The sequence below is a fragment of the Dermatophagoides farinae genome, chromosome 4, assembly GCF_024713945.1.
Source record: "Dermatophagoides farinae isolate YC_2012a chromosome 4, ASM2471394v1, whole genome shotgun sequence".
NCBI classification, from domain to species: domain Eukaryota; kingdom Metazoa; phylum Arthropoda; class Arachnida; order Sarcoptiformes; family Pyroglyphidae; genus Dermatophagoides; species Dermatophagoides farinae.
Genome location: NC_134680.1, coordinates 5,075,787 through 5,094,817, shown reverse-complemented (window position 1 = coordinate 5,094,817; position 19,031 = coordinate 5,075,787). Strand labels below are relative to the sequence as shown.

Here is a 19,031-nt window from a genome sequence, read left to right as displayed (position 1 = left end):
TTGTTTTTTTAAATTGAATTTTTTTTCTGTATACAAACGATAATGATTGATCCAAGTTTCATTTTCTCTGAATGTCCAGGTATTTATTTTCCATCAATATCCTGAAATATGATTTTAATAGTGTGTAGTCAGCAAAATAAATTAATTCGGTGGTGGTGGTTAAGCTTGAAAGTTTTTAAGAAAAAATTCTTTCTTGGGTTTTTTTTTAATGAAAATATAAAACCAAATCAACCAGCCGAATAAACTTGTTGTTTTTTTTCTACATGAAAAAAAAATACCAGAATGATTGGCTATATTTGGGAAAACCAGAGAAAATGATTGGAAATCATTCACCACCACCAAAAAAAACAAACGATTAAGATTTTATCCATCTACACACACACACACATACACCGAGAGAGGTATGGCTATCTGGTTTTTTCTTTCATCTTATTTTTATTCGTCTTCAATGTTTGTTGAATGTTGTTTTCCAAACACACACACACACACTGGTTATCAATTTTTCGTTATCAGTCGAGACTGGTGAAAATATAAAGTATAATAAGATAAAAAAAAAATTCTCAGAAATAATCAAAGAAAAAAATTGCTACGAAAAAGCCAGAAAGTTATGTGTGTGTGTGTGTGTGTGTGTGTGTGTGTACAGAAGAAAAACCAGTTTTTTTTTCTTTTAAAAAAAAGATGCATAAAACATATATGATGATGCGGATTCAATTTTTTTCCCCATTTCAGCTATTTGGACATGATTTGATCGGGAAAAAAAAAGTCAATTCACCAGTTCCAGGTGTGTATATGTTGAAATGGAAAAACAAAATTGGCCATTTCCTATTTTTTTTCATTTCATTTCATGTTTCATAGGCCATACCTGTATTATCATCCGATCATCATCATCATCATATTCATGGAACGGATTTGTTCCAGAAAGGGATTTTTCTTTTTTACACACAGGTTGGCCCAATACTTAAATCTTATGAAAAACATGATCTATCCGTTCTCTCTCTCTCTCTCTCTCTCTCTCTCTCTCTCTCTTTCGATAGATTTTGATTAGCCAGATCAGCAAGATCTGTATTGCTCTTGCTTTTGATTTAAAAGCAGCAGCCAAAAAGAAAACAAAAAAAACCTATCGATAATGTTCAGAACAAGTGATGTGAAAATGGGGAAAAAAATCATGAAAAATTACATCTTTAATAGCCAAAAAAATAAAAACAACAAAACAAAATACGTGTAACAGCATACAAACATTATAGATTGGTGATGATGATGATGATTTCGATGATGATGGTGTTTGGCGATAAGATCATCATCATTGAAATCAAAGTAAAGTGGGCGTTGTTCTGTTTTGTTTCAACAATAACATACATGTGTATGTGTGTGTGATGAGAACAGGTTCTTTTCTCTTTCTCTTTCTCTCATTGAACTGAATTGACCATTGCAAAATGGTGGGCAAAGATGTTGGATTGCAACCAACGCCATTTTTTTTTTTTGTATACAATTTGAACAAAATATAACTGGCTCATTGAAGAAATAGCAGCAACAATAATAATCCTGGTTTGCTCGCAAACACACACACACACATCTCTCAAATTCATTCACTGTGTGTGTGTGTGTGAATGGATGAATGATTTTTTTTTTTGAATTAAAAACTAAAAGAAATGATAGTGATTGTTGAAGGGGAAGGCAAAAGAGAAAGATAATTTCACTTTCATTTTCACATTACCTTTAGGTTTAAAGATGATGAAAAATAAGAAGCCGAGAAATGGTTTTAGAATTATCTTTCTCATTCTCATTATTTTTTGTTGTTGACCAATTTTTTTTCAGGTAGATGATGTTGATGATGATGATGATGATCCAGTTGTCTTGTGGAACTGTCAGGATTGATGATGATGATGATGATTATGGTGAAGAAAAATAAAAAAAAACCACACTGTTATCATTATCAACAATGTGACGTGATTATACAGCTGCTGTTGTTGTTATGCATTCACACCAGACACACACACACAATATAGTGTGGATCTAGTTCCGTTTCCGGTTGGTCAAGTTTTTCATTTTCCAAATGGGTCTGCTGCTGCTGCTGTTGTTGTTACAGGAAAAAAAAGTTGTTGGCCACCATCATCATCACCATCACCATCTGTTGCTCCAGTAGTTGTTCGGGTTGTCCAAAAAAAAAAAAAAAAAAAAATTTGTTAGCAAATTATGGGTAGAGTGAAGCAAAAAAAAACCGGAACTAAAGTTTGGATGATGATGATGATGATGAGCATTTGTAAAGAGAAAAAAAAAAATTTTTTTTCGGTATAGAGACGCCCATTTATGGTATTATAGGATCAATTTATATGGCATCCAAACAGTATTTATAAATGTGCAATACCGATTGATGATTACGCCATGTCATCATCAATCGTCAATATAACCACCAATCAGAGAATTTTGACAATAAAAAAAAATAAAAAATAACCCAAAAAAATATCATATCATTATAAAAAGGCGGAGCTAATTGAATTTTTTTATTTTATTTTTCATTGATTGATTGAAAGATATATATTTATCGAAAATGTTGATAACACGAATGGGAATTTATCGGATTTGAATTTTTTTTTCTGTTTTCATGCTGTTTCATCCAAATGAACAAGAACGGTCAAGCTATCCATCACAACACAACACAAGATTTGTCTATTTTTTTTTTTTTTTTTACATTCGATTGCTCCAATCTTACGAAACGAAACGAAACGAAACGAAAAAAATGTTAACCAAAAGCAAAATATTCAAGACACGGAAGTCGTTAGTTGTTTTTTTTTTGTTAATTTTGGTGTGTCTTCTTCTTCTTCTTCTTTTCGGTCGTCGTCGTCGTCATCGTCATCGTTGTTTTCAAGCCGCCATCATCATAATGTCAATCATTTGAAATGTTCATTCATGTTATGCTTTACCTTTTAATGGTTGTTGGAAGATTTTTTTTTATTCGGTTATGGTTTGATGAAATTTCCTTTTAATGGTCTTTCTTTTTCAATGTGTGTTTCAATTGGAATCAAATGTGAAACCGAAATTTTTTTGCGTTTCTCAATTAGAAAAATCAAATATTTTTTTGGACATTTTTTTTTGTTGTTCGAAAGACGAATAAATAGGAGGTAGGTGTATCACATACACACACTGGTCAAAACTGGTTAATCATGTTACATACACCAGCAACACTGCCACACACCAAGACAACGACGATCATCATCATCATGTCTTGTGACCAGATCAAGCTGGTGATTATGTGGCTAAATTGGAAAAAAAAGAAAAACTTAGGTTTGGTCAACCAAAAAATAAAAAAAAACGAAAAAATTCTCCCTCTTCGTTTGCTATTTTTTTGGGTTCAGAGAAAAAGCTCTGGTTGTCGATCAACATTCGTACGTCGTGTATGTAAAATAAAGCTACCACCGACGATCATCTATCCAGAGAGAAAGAGAACGAAGACGAACCCGAAAATAAATAAGATGAAAAAAAAATCGAACCAGCTCGACCAGGACAACCAACCACTAACCAAATCAATAAAGCCCAAGAAGAACCTGTAATAATAATCAACCGTTTGCTCTCTCTCTCTCTCTCTCTCTCTCTCTCTTGCTTCGAATCTCATGGACATATGAAAAGAAAATGATAATTTAGGCTACCTGTGGAGCTAAGAAATGAAATGAAATAGGAGTATATTGCAAACAACCAAAGCAATAGAAACAAATAGTAGAAAATGAAGAAGAAAAAACCAGGTTTGGTTAAATTATATAAAATGTTGGGTATCGTATCTTGAAGGGAGGATGATGATGAGTATTAAGAAAAGAATTTTTCTTCTTCTTTCATTTATCGCGTTATCTTTTCTTTCATTTTATTTCAGCTTTTTTTTCTAGGTAGGTAAACCTAGTTCTACATATACACACACATAATCTGTATAAAAAAAAACTAACCAGACCAGATTGTGGTGTGTGTGTGGACCAAAAAAAAAACGAAAGAAAAAAAATATAAATTCGAGCCAGAAAACAGAAGTACATTACCCAAAGTATATGACATGTTGTGTGACCAGAACACAACGCATAAAAAAAAATTCAAATGCTGATGGTGTTCACATATTTTTTTTCAATCTTTGCTTTCGATGGTCAATTCAACAACAACAACAACAACAACAAAAAATCTGGTTTGATTTTCTAGTTCATTTCGAAAATCGAATCGAATGCTTTGTCCATCACATCAGAAAGAAAAACATTCGATTCTATTATAACCCAAATGGTTGATTTGTTTTGTCTGTTTGTTTGTTTGTTTGATTCTGGTATCTGTGAATGTGTTGCATTTGTTGTCATATAACGGGCCATTTTTTTGTTGTTAGATATTTAAATATCAAATGGAAACAAATGAAATTCAATTTATACGATGTGAATCAACGTTTTTTTTGATATTTCGAGCAGAAAAAAAATTGGAAAATTCGTCATCAAATCTGTTTACTTGATGGTGGCGTTGCCTTGTTTGTGCTTTAGAACTTTCGTCATCGACTCCGACCTATTGTGAATCTGTGAACGAAAAAAAAAATCATCATCATCGCTATCAAAAGAAAAGAGAGAAAATGTAATGAAAAGGAACAGAAACAACAACAACAACTGAATATTGCAACATAAAAAAACCGACCAGCCGTTTTTTTTCAGAAAAAAACCAGAGGGTAAACCAAAAAAAAAAAAAATTGAAATTCATTTGAAACATAACTCCACCGCGCACGTTATAATAATAATAATCATAAACAAAAGACATACGCAGCACTCACTTATTGTAACCTGATAAACAAACCAGACAAAATTCTGCAATTCGAATTATTTCATCACTTCAAAAAACATTGGTCATTCATCATATTTCTTAGTTCCTGAAAACGAAACGGTGAAAATAACGAAGAGAAAGTCATCATCATCATCATCATCATGATTGAGAAAAGAGAGAAGAATCCATTCGAATGAAATGGACATTTAACAAACAACCAACACCAACGATGATCATGTCCATAAACACCAATAACCAAGAGACTGTTTTTTTTTTGCTATGTTCCATGTGCTAAAACCAAAATTGAAACTTAACTTTTGAATGAATAAAAACCAGTCAATAATGAACAATTCATCAATGCGAAACAAACGAAAAACAACAACAACAAAAACATCTTTTTTGGTATTTCAGATGATGAAAAACGTATCGTGAATAAAAGAAAGAGAGAGAGAGAGAGAAAGAACGTGAAACTTGTTGCTGTTGTATTGGCACAGAAATCCCAGAAAAAAAATAGAAAGAGAATGATGGCAAAATTGAACCACAACAACAACAACAACAACAACATCAAAACTGATTTTTTCTTCTTCTGATTTCAGAAACTAAATAAAAGTAAAAGAAGAGAGAGAGAGTATGTTAGAAATGGTGGCCACTCACTCATCATCATCATCATCATCATCATGATTAACAAATCCACAATCATAAGAAAAAAAAATCAGATTCCATCCACGCCATCATCAGTGCATCCAGTGTATATACCACACTCAACATCATCATCATCATCATAATCAACAACAACAACGCCGAAAAAAAACTTTATTAGTCCATGGTGGTGGTGGTGGTGGTTTTTTTTTTGGTTGTGTTTCAACGTGTGCATGCTTTCGATAAAAATCGTTTGTGATTAATTTTTCTTTTCAGTATTTTTTTGCTGTTGTTGGTTCTTTGGTTTAAATCAATTTGGTGATTCTTTTTATTGGTGATGATAATGATGACCAAATCTATTTAAGATAACGGATTCTTTCGAATCCGTATTTGTGTGTGTGTGTGTGTGTATGTTGTCCACCTGTAACATCGGAAGTATCCATAGTGTATGAATACCGTGTTCGAAATTCTCTCTGATTTGATTGATTGACCGAATCACTGAATCATGGATCGTGTGTCAATTCGTGTCGATGTTAAACGTTACACGTCTAATCGAACGTGTATTATTATCATCATTTAGTATGTGACCATTTTTGGTAAAAATGAAAATGAAAATGAAAATGAAAAATCATTCATCCCCAATTTTTTTGTCTTTCATTCATAAATGACACATAAGATTGATGATAATTTTTTTTAAATGTCACATTTTTGTTGATCATCAAATTCATCGGATTCTTTTTTTGGAACTTTGTGCGTATGTTTGTGATAATGTAAAAAATGTGAATGATGCAATGTTCATTTTGTATTGCCCTATTACCAACAACAACAACAACAACAACTACATGAATAAAAACTGTGTTTTACTAATTTGTTTTTGATTTTTACGATTTTATTTCATTCAAACAAAAATTATCATCATCATCATCAATATTTGTGCCATCTTTTTATGAAATCGAAAATTTTGTTGTTCTTTTTTTCTACCATTCATTCCATGTATAACAGCATAATTTAATCAATCAACTAGACTCAACAAAAAAAAACAAGGTAAGAACGGTAACAAATGTCAAAGTCAACTTTTGATGATGTTTGCTGATGCTAAGAATCAATCATTATGATTGATTGCCATCCAGTATGATTGATTGTGAATGAATGATCCATTCATTTATTCCATTCCAGATACGAATGGATGGATGAATGGATCATCTGGATATCCTCATCATGATGATGATCTTTAAATTATAGCGGCCATGTAAAACAGGATATGAACAGGTAGATTTGAATTAATGACAAATTTTTTTTTTCATAACCTAGGAAATTGTAGCTAAATAATCCGGGTAATTTTCTAATCCCAATGATATAAGGATGAGATTTGTAAAAAAAAATGTTCGGAAACAGAAAGAGTAAGAGAGTGAGAGATATATAGAGAGAGAGAATGATGATGATGATGTATACACGGTAATCATTTATTTTATCCAAATATTCGTATGCATTTGTATAACGGTGATCTGGAGTTGACCTTTTATTTGTTTTTTTTTCGACCATTTGAATGGCATGCTATTTAATTCATCCTCTTGTCTACCATTTTTTGTTGTTGTTGTTGTTGTCCATCTTGGATCAATGTAAAGTATTATTTTGTTTTTGTATCTATATGCCTGCCTGTTTCAATTGGATCTAAAATTGAGTCGCATTTCAATTTATTCCAGTCAAGTCTTCTATAGAAAAAAAAGGCACGAATACAGCACCCAAATCCATGATAGTGGTGGACCTTTTCTCACCTCTAAGGGAGGCTAAATGTGGGTGTGTCCATCATTATTTTCATGAAAAATTTCATCAGTTCTTATTAACACAAACAACAAACATCACAAAGTTCTACAACCTGTTCAACAAAACAAAAAAAAAAATACATATGGAACTTGTCTGAAACCATACGAAAGAAAATAAAAATGAAAAATCACACCACCACCATCACCACCGCCACCACTACACCGACACAACAATAACAACAACAACACACATAGGGCTTGATTGATAATTCGAGTTGAAATTCCAGTTCCAAAGATGAAGTTTTTCCAAGTTTTTCGTTAGTTTCAGATAAACATGATGATGATGATGATGGAGGAGAGAAAGTCGCCCAAAAGTCAAGTTGTTTTCTAGTTTTTTTTTTGATTCATTTCATTTTCAATTGATGGTGGTGAACAGAAAATAAAGATGGTGACCTCATTTCATCATTTCGGTATTTTTCATTTACTTTTTGGATTGGGCTTGAATATTTTTCATTCCTTTTGGGAAAATTTCACTTTCTTTTTTCTCTCTTTTTCTTCGTTCACATTTATAGCTTGTTGTTGTTGTTGTTGATTTTCTGTCATTCTCAAGACTCCCAACGGCTATTTGCCCGTTTCTTTTGGCTAATTTTTTTTCATCATCATCATCATCATCAAATGAAACAATATACAACTGATGAAGAGAAAGAAAAAGAGAAATTTTTTTTTTGTTGATGTCAGTAGAATGTGAATGTGGTCTGTGTCTGTTGTGTGTCTAGAAACCTCCACCACCGTTATATTACAGATTTTGACCAAAAAAAAATGATAAATAAAATCATCTGCTGGAACAGGTTAATTGTATAGTATTTATGTGTTCCAATTGGAACAACGTGGCAGGTTTTTTTTCTTTTTTTTTTGGTTTTCTCTTTTTTTCTCCCTTTTATTCGCCATTTGTTCGATCAACTTCGTTTCTCTTTTTTGTTTTTCTTTTGTTTTGTTTGTGGCCTAGACCACTGATTACTGTTGCTGTCTTAGGCAAGATTCAGGTTTTTTTTTTTTTTTGGTTTTTGGCACTGGTTCGCAAAGGAAAAAATTGTTTTTTACTTCCGGTTTCATTCGGTTAAAAAAGTTTCAGGCTATTATTATTTTGGGTGAAATGATGAGATCCATTTGTTTTGTGGTATGTTTGTTTGGTGGTTTAACGATTTCGATTACCAAACTTAACCCAAATCTTCAAAAAAAAACTATTTCATTCAATCTCATTATTGCCTATTTCGACTCAGTTGTGTTTGACAATAATCATTCGGGATATATAAAATACTCCTATTCCTTTTTTTCCATTATCATCTTTTTTTTATAGACCAGGTTTTTTCTTTCGGTTTCTACTTCGTATCCTTTTCATTGATAATCATTATGCTCGATCTCTATCACGCTCAAATAGAATGATTACTTCCTGATTTTTTTTTTCTTTTTCATTCAGGACTTTCATCGTTTTTTTTTCTTCTGATCAACTCTTGCTCATCATCATCATCATCATCATTATTATTATGGTTGGTTCGGGTCGTTTCATTTCGTTCCATTCCAAGATTTTTTATTTTCTCTTCTATTTTTTTTTTTTTTTGTTTAAACTATTAAGATAAATTAATGAATTCAACAAAAAAATACCGCCTAATGCGCGTGTGTAGCAAAAGAAAAAAGAAGAAAAATTCATTTTATACATGCCAGGTCGGGTTCATCATCATCATCATCAATATCAGTATAGGTCGATTTTTTTCTGATATAAAAAAATGGCGCCCAGCTAGGAAACATAGACTTGATGATGTTATCGATCAAAAAAAAAATCTAATGCAAAAAAAATGATAAAGAAAGTTGAAAATCCATTCATTCATTCATAATCATATGTAGTCAATTTGGCCTTTATCTTCCATAATATAGAGAGATGAATGGAACGCTGATTCGTTTGTATTCGCCCTTTGGTCATCGGTCATTATTATTTCAATCTCAACAACAGCAGCTGGCCCGAAAATTTTAGTTTTTTTACTTCTACTTCTGCTGCTGCTGTTGTTGTTGGTTGGTCAGGGCGTCCTCATTTTCATTAGGCTGAAAGGGCGCCCATTTATGTGTATGGACCATCATCATCATCATCATTTCATTTCAGAAACTAAGGGAGCCACCATTCACCATCACCATACCATCTGATGTAACCTCGATTGATGTAAAAAAAATGAAGGAGAAAGAAAAAAAGAAAATTTTAACTTTTACTTTTCAAGAAAATTTCTCTTTCTTTTTAAAATAACACTGGTGTGATGTTGGTGGTGGTGGTGGTCATAGGTTTTTCGTTGTTATATAATAATAATAATAGGTTAGTCGTGTGTCCATCTATCCAATCGTTTCGGTTTAGACATTGTCGTTATCTTCTGGACGCCAGGTGAATTTTTTTTTCTTTTTAGCTGACTTGTATAAAACTAGGAAGAGAAATTGTTGTTGGCCCATTCATAGGGCCATTGAATGTATGTGTGTGTGTGTGTGTGTGTATAAAGCAGCAGGAGTCATGATGATGTTGTTGCGATTGTTACGCGTGAAAGGCAAGTTTTTCTTTTTTCGGGCCACTATTTCGCCACATTTGATGATGGTGATATCGTTTGAAATCGTTCCAACAATAACAACAACAACAACAACAACAACTTGTTTTTTTATGTATAACTAGCCGTTATTATCCCTTTTTTTCTAACATTTATTCATTTGGACCAATCTATTTCGTTTTTTCTTTTCTTTGACCATTTTGGCTCTCTCCCTCTCTCTCTCTCGCCCATATTGCTCTTGTATATTACAAGACCCATATAATGATATATGGATACCGGATGTTCATATAGATGTGCGTGCGTATGCTTACATCTGTTTCACCCATTTTATGTGGAAATAGTTGATGAAAATTTTGGTTACAATGAAATAGGTGTAAGAGAGAGTGATTTCAACGTTTTCCAAGCCTTATTGGTTCTATTTAATGTTTTTTGTTTGATAAAATCAAAAAAAAAAAATTTTGTTTCCATTAAATATTTTGTTTATTTCATAATTTTAAATTAATTAATTTATTTATTCGGTCATTATCAATATCAATCAATTTATTATGATTATCATGATGATAATGGGGAGGAGACGATTTGAATCCAGTAATTTTTCTTCATTGATTTTTCAATCATCATATATAATTGATAATCGATTATGATCATGATATAGTGGTTGTGGTGCTTTCGGAACAAACAAACAGACAAATCGTGTATGTGTGTGTGTGTGTATGTATAAGTTGAATTAAGTTAAGCCAATAACAAGCTATATTCTAGATTTCTGTTTTTTTTTATTATTGGCTTTCTTAAAAAAAAAAATAAATAAACGTGTCTGTCTGTCTGATGATGATGACCATCATGAACGTGTTTAAAGTCCAACCATATGTGTGTGTGATTTTGTATTGCTTTATGTCCTGTTGTTTTTTTTTATTTCTCCATTTTGATTATTAGCCCAGTTTCAATTTCTGTTTTTTGTTTTTATTTTTGTTAATTCATTTTGGATCAATTTGGATATCACTCATTCACTGTTACATCACATTCTGTCCATTTATTATTATTATTATTATTATCATTATCATCAATAATCCAAATGATGTCGAAATAGTTGAATAGCGGATGGATGGATAAATGGATGTTTCTTTATTACTGTTAAATGAATGCTGCTGCTTTTTTTTCTGCCTGATATGTGTAGCCAATCTTTTTACACATCTCTCTTTCTCTCCCTGTGTGTGTGTGTGTGTATGTGTATACGTATGTTCCATCTTGTTTATCGTATGAAAAAAAACCGCTTATCGTTTTTTTTTTGTTCATGAACATAGTGTAGAAAAAAAGACCAAACGATTGATCCAAATCAAAGATTTCTGTAGTACTTGTAGCATTTATCTAATCAGAGTGGCCATATTTTTTTTGCCCCTGTTTTTGGCTTTGTTTGTTAGTTTACATCTGAATGAAACAATCCTGTTTTTTTTCTTTTTACAAACGAAAACGATTCCATTGTTTTTTTTTTGGTTGATAGAGTTGTGAATAGTTTTTCCTGATATTACTGAGCACATGTTTGTGTGTGTGTGTGGTGCTTAATTTAAATAACGAATAAAAATAAAAAAAAAGAATCACAAAAAACGGATTGATTTTTTTTTCTTGGTTTTGAAACAAAATCAAATGGCCAATTCTGTATCCGTTTCCGGAAATTTTAATCATAATCAACTAACGAATAATATTTATTCTTCATTTTTATTCTTTTCTCATTATCAAAAACAACAGATGAGTGCCTTATATAATTCACCATCACCACAGCCATTATTACAATCACCATTACCACCACCATCTTCATCATCACATTATGGTGGTGGTAATTCCGGTTCATCATCGGCGGCTGCTGCTGCCGCCGCTGCAGCTTCAACGGTAGCACATCATCAACAACAACAATATTGCCTTAAATGGAATAATCATCGTAATAATATGGTCAAAGTGTTCAATGAATTATTAAGTGATGAAAATTTTGTCGACGTTACATTAGCATGTGATGGTGTTAGTATAAAGGCACATAAATTAGTACTATCAGCATGTTCAACATATTTTCGTGATTTATTTATCAATAATCCATGTAAACATCCGATTGTGATATTGAAAGATATCAATTATGAAGATCTACAAGCAATCATTAATTTTATGTATTCAGGTGAAGTAAACGTATCATATTCACAATTAGGACCATTATTGAAAACGGCTGAAGCATTAAAAATTAAAGGATTAACCGATGTTAATGAAAAACATGGTAATGCTTTTTTCAATGGTATTGGTGGTAATGGTGGACCATTGGCTGGCCAATTTCCTTCCAACGATATACCTGGTTCACCATATATTCCAAATGGAACAACAACGCCTACAGGTAGGTGCGAATGATTCAGTGGCTAATTTTTATAATCGTATGGCATTAGAATCATTAACAAATCAAGCAATAGCTGCAAGTAGTGGCAATGTTAGTGATGGGACAAATACCGGTAGCGGCGGAAATGGTGAACCATCGAATGCCTATCTAGCATTTATGGCACAAAGATTTAAAAAACGACGAAAAAAACATAAAAATGGAAGTGCCATGGCATTAGCCAATGTATTTAATGCAAATGGTGTTGCAGCGGCAGCTGCATTCAATTCATTAGCCGCAGCAGCTGCAGCGGCAGCTGCTGCTTCTTCCTGTGCCGGTTCTAATACAACCAAAGCAACAACCACAAATGGATTTGGATCATCACCACCGACGACGACAAAACGTCATCAATCATTATCATCATCAAACAATGCCAAAATGTTAATGTTTAATAGACAACAATCTACGAATAATCATAATCATAATCATCATATGGATCATCATGGTGGTCGTCATAATGGTAACGGTAATGGTGATCATAATCATCATAATAATGACAACGATGATTTAGGCATAGATAGTGGTGATGAGTCCATATCAAATCTATCATTACCATCGAAACGTTTAAAAGAATCCAACATGAATGATTCAGATTCATTTAATAATAATTCAGATAATAATGGTCATAATAATAATAGTAATCATCATCAAAGATCATCATCAACACCACCACAATCAATGATCAATGGTAATACTCAACATCAACATCAAGATGAGGATCAAGAAGATGATGGAGGCGATGATGTAGATGATGATGATGATGATGGTGGTGGTGGTGGTCAACATCATAGTCATCATATGTTGGCTACAAATGGGGATACATCATCAAATATTGGCGATAATGAAAATGTGAGTGTCAAACTAAAAAAAAATTGTTAACATTCTTGTTTGATTAATTGAATTTTAATTTTTTATACAAAAATAAAAAAAAACATCTAGGGTGATTCAATGGCACAAGATGCAATGATGATGTCAATGAATGATTCGGATGATGAATTTTATCGTAAGTTTTAACCCATTATGATGATGATGAATTGATGATTTTTTTACCACAAATGTTTTGGTGATTGTAGCGGATGTAAAACCAATAGTATCATTGGATGAATCACCATCGCCAACCAATTCAACAATGGATGATAATTCATCATTTAATTCAAGTTCATTTGCTGCCGCCGTTGGTCCTATATTGGAAAATTCATTGACCGGATCTAATAGTACGCCAAATAATTCAAGTAATTTTTTTTTATTGACCAAATTCTTTTTTATCTGAAAAATTCCTTTTGATTCTCCCAAAAATAGCCAAAGTTTGTGTATGCCATCTATGTCATTTAACATTTACAGCATACAGTAGTCTACGACGACATATGACACGTCATTATGCGGATCGTGAACGTTATGAATGTGATATTTGTTTAAAATCATATTCAAGAAAAGATTATCTTAAAGAACATAAAAAACTAAAACATTCAGATGTGGCCAAAGTAATGTCATCACAACGTGGTCAAAAATCTCATCATAATCATCATCATCAACAACAACAAACTGCTGCCAGTTCTGTTTCTTAGAAAAAAAAATATTATTGTGAAGAAAATAAAATTTTTTTTTATTAATCAATTGCCATCAACTCATCATTGCCACACCTACACAACCATAAAAACACAAATATTACATAATGATGTTCAATTATTGTGCCTAAAAAAAATATATATATAATGCTGCCTTAAAATATCATCATCAATCTTAATGGATTTCAATCAATGGAAAAAAGAAGCAAATTTTAATCTTAAATAATACTCGTTTATAATTTTGGATGATAAAGCCAACAAAAAAAAAACAAAACAAAACAAACCAATAACACTTTTTCTTTGATTTTTTTTCGTGTGAATTTTCATACAGGAATAGAATTCATTCATTCCTTATGATTGTTGTTTGCTATTTCTATTTTTTTTTTGTTGCTGTTACATTTTCGTTTGTTTCGTTATATTGCATTATAATTGTTATATATAAATGAATCTGAAAAATCTATCACACAAACACAGACAGAATCCGATGATGAATACTACTGCCCCCATATCGTCAATTCGCCTATTCTCTTTCTTTTTCTCTCGCTCGGTGAACAAAAACATCCGAAAAAACCCACCTGTATTTTTTTTTTTTTTTGAATGAAAGAATTATGAAACATTGTACAACGTACATTATCATGACAAAACATTCACACTATTCACATATATACAAAAAGCCCATCGACTTTCTTTATTTTATCATTTTTCATTTTTTTTTTAATTTTATTTTTATAAAATACAAATTTCAAACTATTTATATCAATCAACTATATCTATTTGTACAAAAATTGTACAATTTTTTTTTTAAAAAAACAAACAAACAAAACAAAACATTTACTAATTATTATCAATGAATCGTGATCGTGATTAATAATCACTAAACACACACACATTTTATACTTTTTGACAATCGTTTTATATCATTTTGTTTTTGTTGTTTTTTTTCCAATGATATTTCTGTTTTGTTCTTTTATTGATTGATGATTGTTTTCAATTCATTTTTTCTTTTATCAACCAAAAAAAAAAAAAAATCTTAATTTATCAATTTTATAATTTTCAATCATCATACACACACACACACACACACACACATACATCGGAAAAAAATGCAAAAACATTTCCAAAAGCTACATACTTTTGTTGTTGTTGTTTTTATTGTTGTTGTTGTTGTTATTATTATTATTATTGTCCAGGTATTTATATAATTGGGTGGTCATTTTTTTTTGTTTGTCGTATTGCCTAACATACACTTCATACACACATTAAACATAAACATTTTTAATTTATTCATTTATAATGGTTTTCCGGTAAATTATTGATGTATGTTTCCGTTTTCCATTAACTAAACCAAACCAGGAAAAAAAATGTTTCAAATTCAATTTGTTTTCAAATTGATGTAATGTTTTTTTTTTGACACACACACACACACACCATTATCATATATACTCGACATCTCTCTCTCTCTCTCTATCTGCCAATGGGACTTATGGAATTTGTATTCCATAAATCCAACAACAATATATTTCTCTCAATTACTGCTACTTTTGTATACTCAATTTCTCACTATTCATATTTCGATCCATAATTTTTTTTTTGTTTTCTTTTTCCGTTATATTTTTTTTTTACCATTCGATATAAATAATAATAATATTTACATATATATATAGAAACCATACATTGCTTGTTTGTCGTCATTATTTCGTTGTCATCATCATCATCATCATCGTCATTCGGAATGATTGATTAAAATGGACATGCCATTTTGGATCATCTGAATGGATGGATCTTTTCGATGATGATGGTTCCAACAAAAGTATTGAATTCATTTGAATTCAATCGTTCAAAAATGAAACAACAACAACAACGAAATATTACAACAACAAAGTCCGATACGGCGATGGATAGCCATCATCATCATCATCATCATCATAATCGCCCAGTTAATCGATTCATTCGATTTCTATTTCAACCTAGCCATGCATCAAGTTTAGCTTTCAATCGTATCATTATCGGTATTCTTTTATTTATCGATACATTTCATGAACGTGGTCTATCACGTGCCGATATTATATGGTCCGAAACGATGATCAAACAAAGATGTCGATTTCCATTATTCGAATCATTATCATTTGATAGCAATGTTCAACCATCATTTATATATGCCATTTACACTATCATGATTATCGGTTTGATCGGCATTATACTTGGTTATCATTATCGGTTAAGTACATTTCTTTATACAATTACTTATTGGATATTATTGATGCAAGATCGAAGCCGTTGGAATAATCATTCATATCTATTTGGATTGTTAGCTATTCAATTATTAATGAATGATTCAAATCATAAATGGTCATTAGATTCATTTTGGAATAACCGTAAAAATGATGATGATGATGATTACATTGAACATTGGCAATATTTTCTACTTCGTTTTCAGATATTCATTGTTTATTTTTATGCTGGTTTGAAAAAATTCAATCCCGATTGGCTTTCAGGCTATTCAATGATTAATATTTCACAGAATTGGATTTTTCGTTCTGCCATGTAAATAAATATATGAAAAATAAATAAATAACCTGAGATCATATCCTGAAATTGATTCATATTTTATTATTCTATTATTTATTAACAGGTTATTATCGATACCTGATTATTGGATCGATTATTATCTCATACATTTAATTGGTTTTATTTTTGATCTTTTTGTTGGTTTTCTTCTCATCTATCAGCCAACTCGTTGGCTAGCATTTATTTTATGTTCAATATTTAATCTAATCAATTCACAATTATTTCAAATCGGTATGTTTCCATGGATAATGTTGGCTATAATGCCTATATTTTGTCGGCCAGATTGGCCAATGATAATTATTTGGAAACTTGGTATGGGAAACAAATTTTGTAACAAAAATCCAATCACCGATAATAGTCACTGTAACACTAATGTTCAGAATAAACAACAACAACAACAGCCACAACATTTTCATTGGAATATTCGTCGTATTTTTGTTGCCATCTTTGTCATATTATATATCATCATACAATTAACATTACCATTTGCATTTCTAATATTTCGTGGTTATAATACATGGACAACCGGTATATATGGTTATAATTGGGATATGATGGTACATAATTGGAATCATTTACATACACAAATCAAAATTCGTGCCCATGATCGTCGTAATAATGAAACAATCATACGTTATTTAGATAGTGAATCATGGACACATAATAATCGTTGGACACATCATGCTGATATGGCTAAACAATTTGCTCGATGTGTTGAACAAAAACTTCGAATGAATAATGATTATTATGAACATATTGAATTATATCTAGATGTATGGACCTCATTGAATGGCCGATTTGCACAACGAATATTTGATCCAAATGTTGATTTAATTCGTGCACAATGGTCACCATTTGAAATGGCCGATTGGATAATACCGATTTATCCACAATCAAATTATTGGCGACAACGTTTATTGAATCATTTTGAATCATTTGATTCGATCATACGGCAGAATGAACAAAATGGTTCATTAACATTATTTTTAGCTGATCGTCCGTATGAATCATTTCGTAGCTATATTGATGATAATTTCATTGAACCAATACGATTAATCATTTTTGATCGAACATTAATGATACGAATGAGTAATCAAATGACAAACAATGAATTCCATGAATATATTCTCATTGCTAATGATCAATTACAGATACCACCGGGTACAATGATTGAATTGACAACCATTGGTTCAAGTGAAAGTTATTTTGCACTTTTATATCCACATCAATTATCCATCAATAATAAAAATCAATTATCTGCATTGGATGAACAACAACAACAACAACAACAACAATCATCATCAACATCATCATCATATTCAGAATTGATACGAAAACGTAATGCATACATTGCCAGTATTAAACATATAGCTATCGGTATACATTATCTAATCTGGGATTGTATCATCATAACCATTACACGTTTATTATTCGAAACAATTGATCTATTACGATGTTTATGTTGATTAAATTAAATTTTAAACATTATTACAGTCGATAATTAAAAATTCAAATGTTTTATTTAGATTATAATAATGGAATTTTCAATTCTCATATTAAAAAAAGTCATTTTTTGTTTGTTTTGTAATATCAATTTTATGATCGGTTGATTACAATGAATGAATATATGAATTACAAATCGCAATTTAAAATAAAATTATATGTGAATGATAAAAATGAAAATATGAAGGGAAAAGAAAATTTTTTTTTCGCATAAAAAATGTGTTATTATTATGTATATAGGTAGGTAGGTATGATTGGTTAAGAATGTTGTTATTGTGTTTGATGATTACATTTAAAAAGTAGTAGTAGGGATAGAGATAAATGTATGATCGTGTAATTCGTTCATTTCCGGGTCAATTTTTTCGATTATATAAATAGACAGTTGATTCATTTTTATAAATGGACAAGTGTTAGATATGATCATGATGGAAAATTTTTTTTTACGCAGGTTTTTGTGGTGCGTTTCCTTTTTTGCCAATCAAATACTTGTGTATATGTGGAATGACACCTTTATGAATGAAAATAAGAAAAAAAAATTCAAATCAATCTGAATTATGAAAACAAAAATGTTTGTTAACATACCACCACCAGCAATGGTTGCCTTAATCAATGAATCCAATTCTTCATCACCACGAATGGCCAATTGAAGATGTCTAGGTGTAATACGTTTTACTTTGAGATCTTTCGATGCATTACCAGCCAATTCGAGTACTTCGGCGGTTAGATATTCCAAAATGGCTGCACTATAAACAGCGGCTGTAGCACCAACACGACCATGAGATGTAGTACGATTTTTTAGATGACGATGTATACGTCCTACCGGAAACTATAGATAATCATACAATATGGTAATGTAAAAATCAAAACAAAATCAATTTCTGGCTTACTTGTAGACCAGCACGAGCCGAACGTGAAACGGCTTTAGCTTTGGCTTTACCCGAATCTTTACCAGCTTTACCTCCAGCCTTAGTGAATAGTGAAAAAACAATCGGAAATTAATAAATCGATATAAAAATTCAATCAAATTATTAAGAAATTACCATTGTTTTCAAAACGAGAAAAATCGAGAAAATCAACGAATTTTACAATCAAAAATGTTAGCAAAAAAAAAAAACAGGCGAATGGTGGAATCCAAACGATCGAAATGTAAAAAAGACAGTGAGAAGAGAATAGCAAATATATGGCATAATACACACAGAGTGAAAAAGAAAAAAAGAGAGTTTATTAGCACCAAGCGAAT

General features: G+C 31.2%; 3 protein-coding genes across 3 annotated transcripts; 2 read left to right on the top strand and 1 right to left on the bottom strand.

Moving 5' to 3' along the window:
* Window positions 1-11,177: 11,177 nt before the first annotated feature.
* Window positions 11,178-15,387, top strand: LOC124489786 (uncharacterized). The gene is given in 5 exon segments (XM_047052175.2): window positions 11,178-12,118; window positions 12,120-13,004; window positions 13,095-13,158; window positions 13,229-13,387; window positions 13,455-15,387. Coding segments are annotated over 5 exon segments (2,103 nt in total). The 5' UTR covers window positions 11,178-11,389; the 3' UTR covers window positions 13,721-15,387.
* Window positions 15,388-15,468: 81 nt separating this feature from the next.
* GC (gamma-glutamyl carboxylase) lies at window positions 15,469-17,801 on the top strand. Its single transcript, XM_047052174.2, has 2 exons — window positions 15,469-16,264; window positions 16,353-17,801. Exons 1-2 carry the CDS (start codon window positions 15,510-15,512, stop codon window positions 17,752-17,754), a joined length of 2,157 nt encoding a protein of 718 aa, XP_046908130.2. The 5' UTR covers window positions 15,469-15,509; the 3' UTR covers window positions 17,755-17,801.
* On the bottom strand, window positions 17,790-18,987 carry His2Av (Histone H2A variant). The gene is made up of 4 exons (XM_047052180.2): window positions 18,832-18,987; window positions 18,679-18,756; window positions 18,374-18,617; window positions 17,790-18,299 (listed from the first exon to the last, which is right to left on the bottom strand). Exons 1-4 carry the CDS (start codon window positions 18,832-18,834, stop codon window positions 18,232-18,234), a joined length of 393 nt encoding a protein of 130 aa, XP_046908136.1. The 5' UTR covers window positions 18,835-18,987; the 3' UTR covers window positions 17,790-18,231.
* Window positions 18,988-19,031: the final 44 nt, after the last annotated feature.

Bases quoted from the DNA above. Each gene is read 5' to 3' on its own strand.
- GC (XM_047052174.2), top strand. From the start codon at position 15,510: ATGATGATGGTTCCAACAAAAGTATTGAATTCATTTGAATTCAATCGT. The intron at 16,265-16,352 runs GTAAATAAATAT...ATTTATTAACAG, and splicing joins TGGATTTTTCGTTCTGCCAT to GTTATTATCGATACCTGATT.
- His2Av (XM_047052180.2), bottom strand. The intron at 18,618-18,678 runs GTAAGCCAGAAA...GATTATCTATAG, and splicing joins CGGCTCGTGCTGGTCTACAA to TTTCCGGTAGGACGTATACA. The intron at 18,300-18,373 runs GTATGTTAACAA...TCATTCATAAAG, and splicing joins GGCAACCATTGCTGGTGGTG to GTGTCATTCCACATATACAC.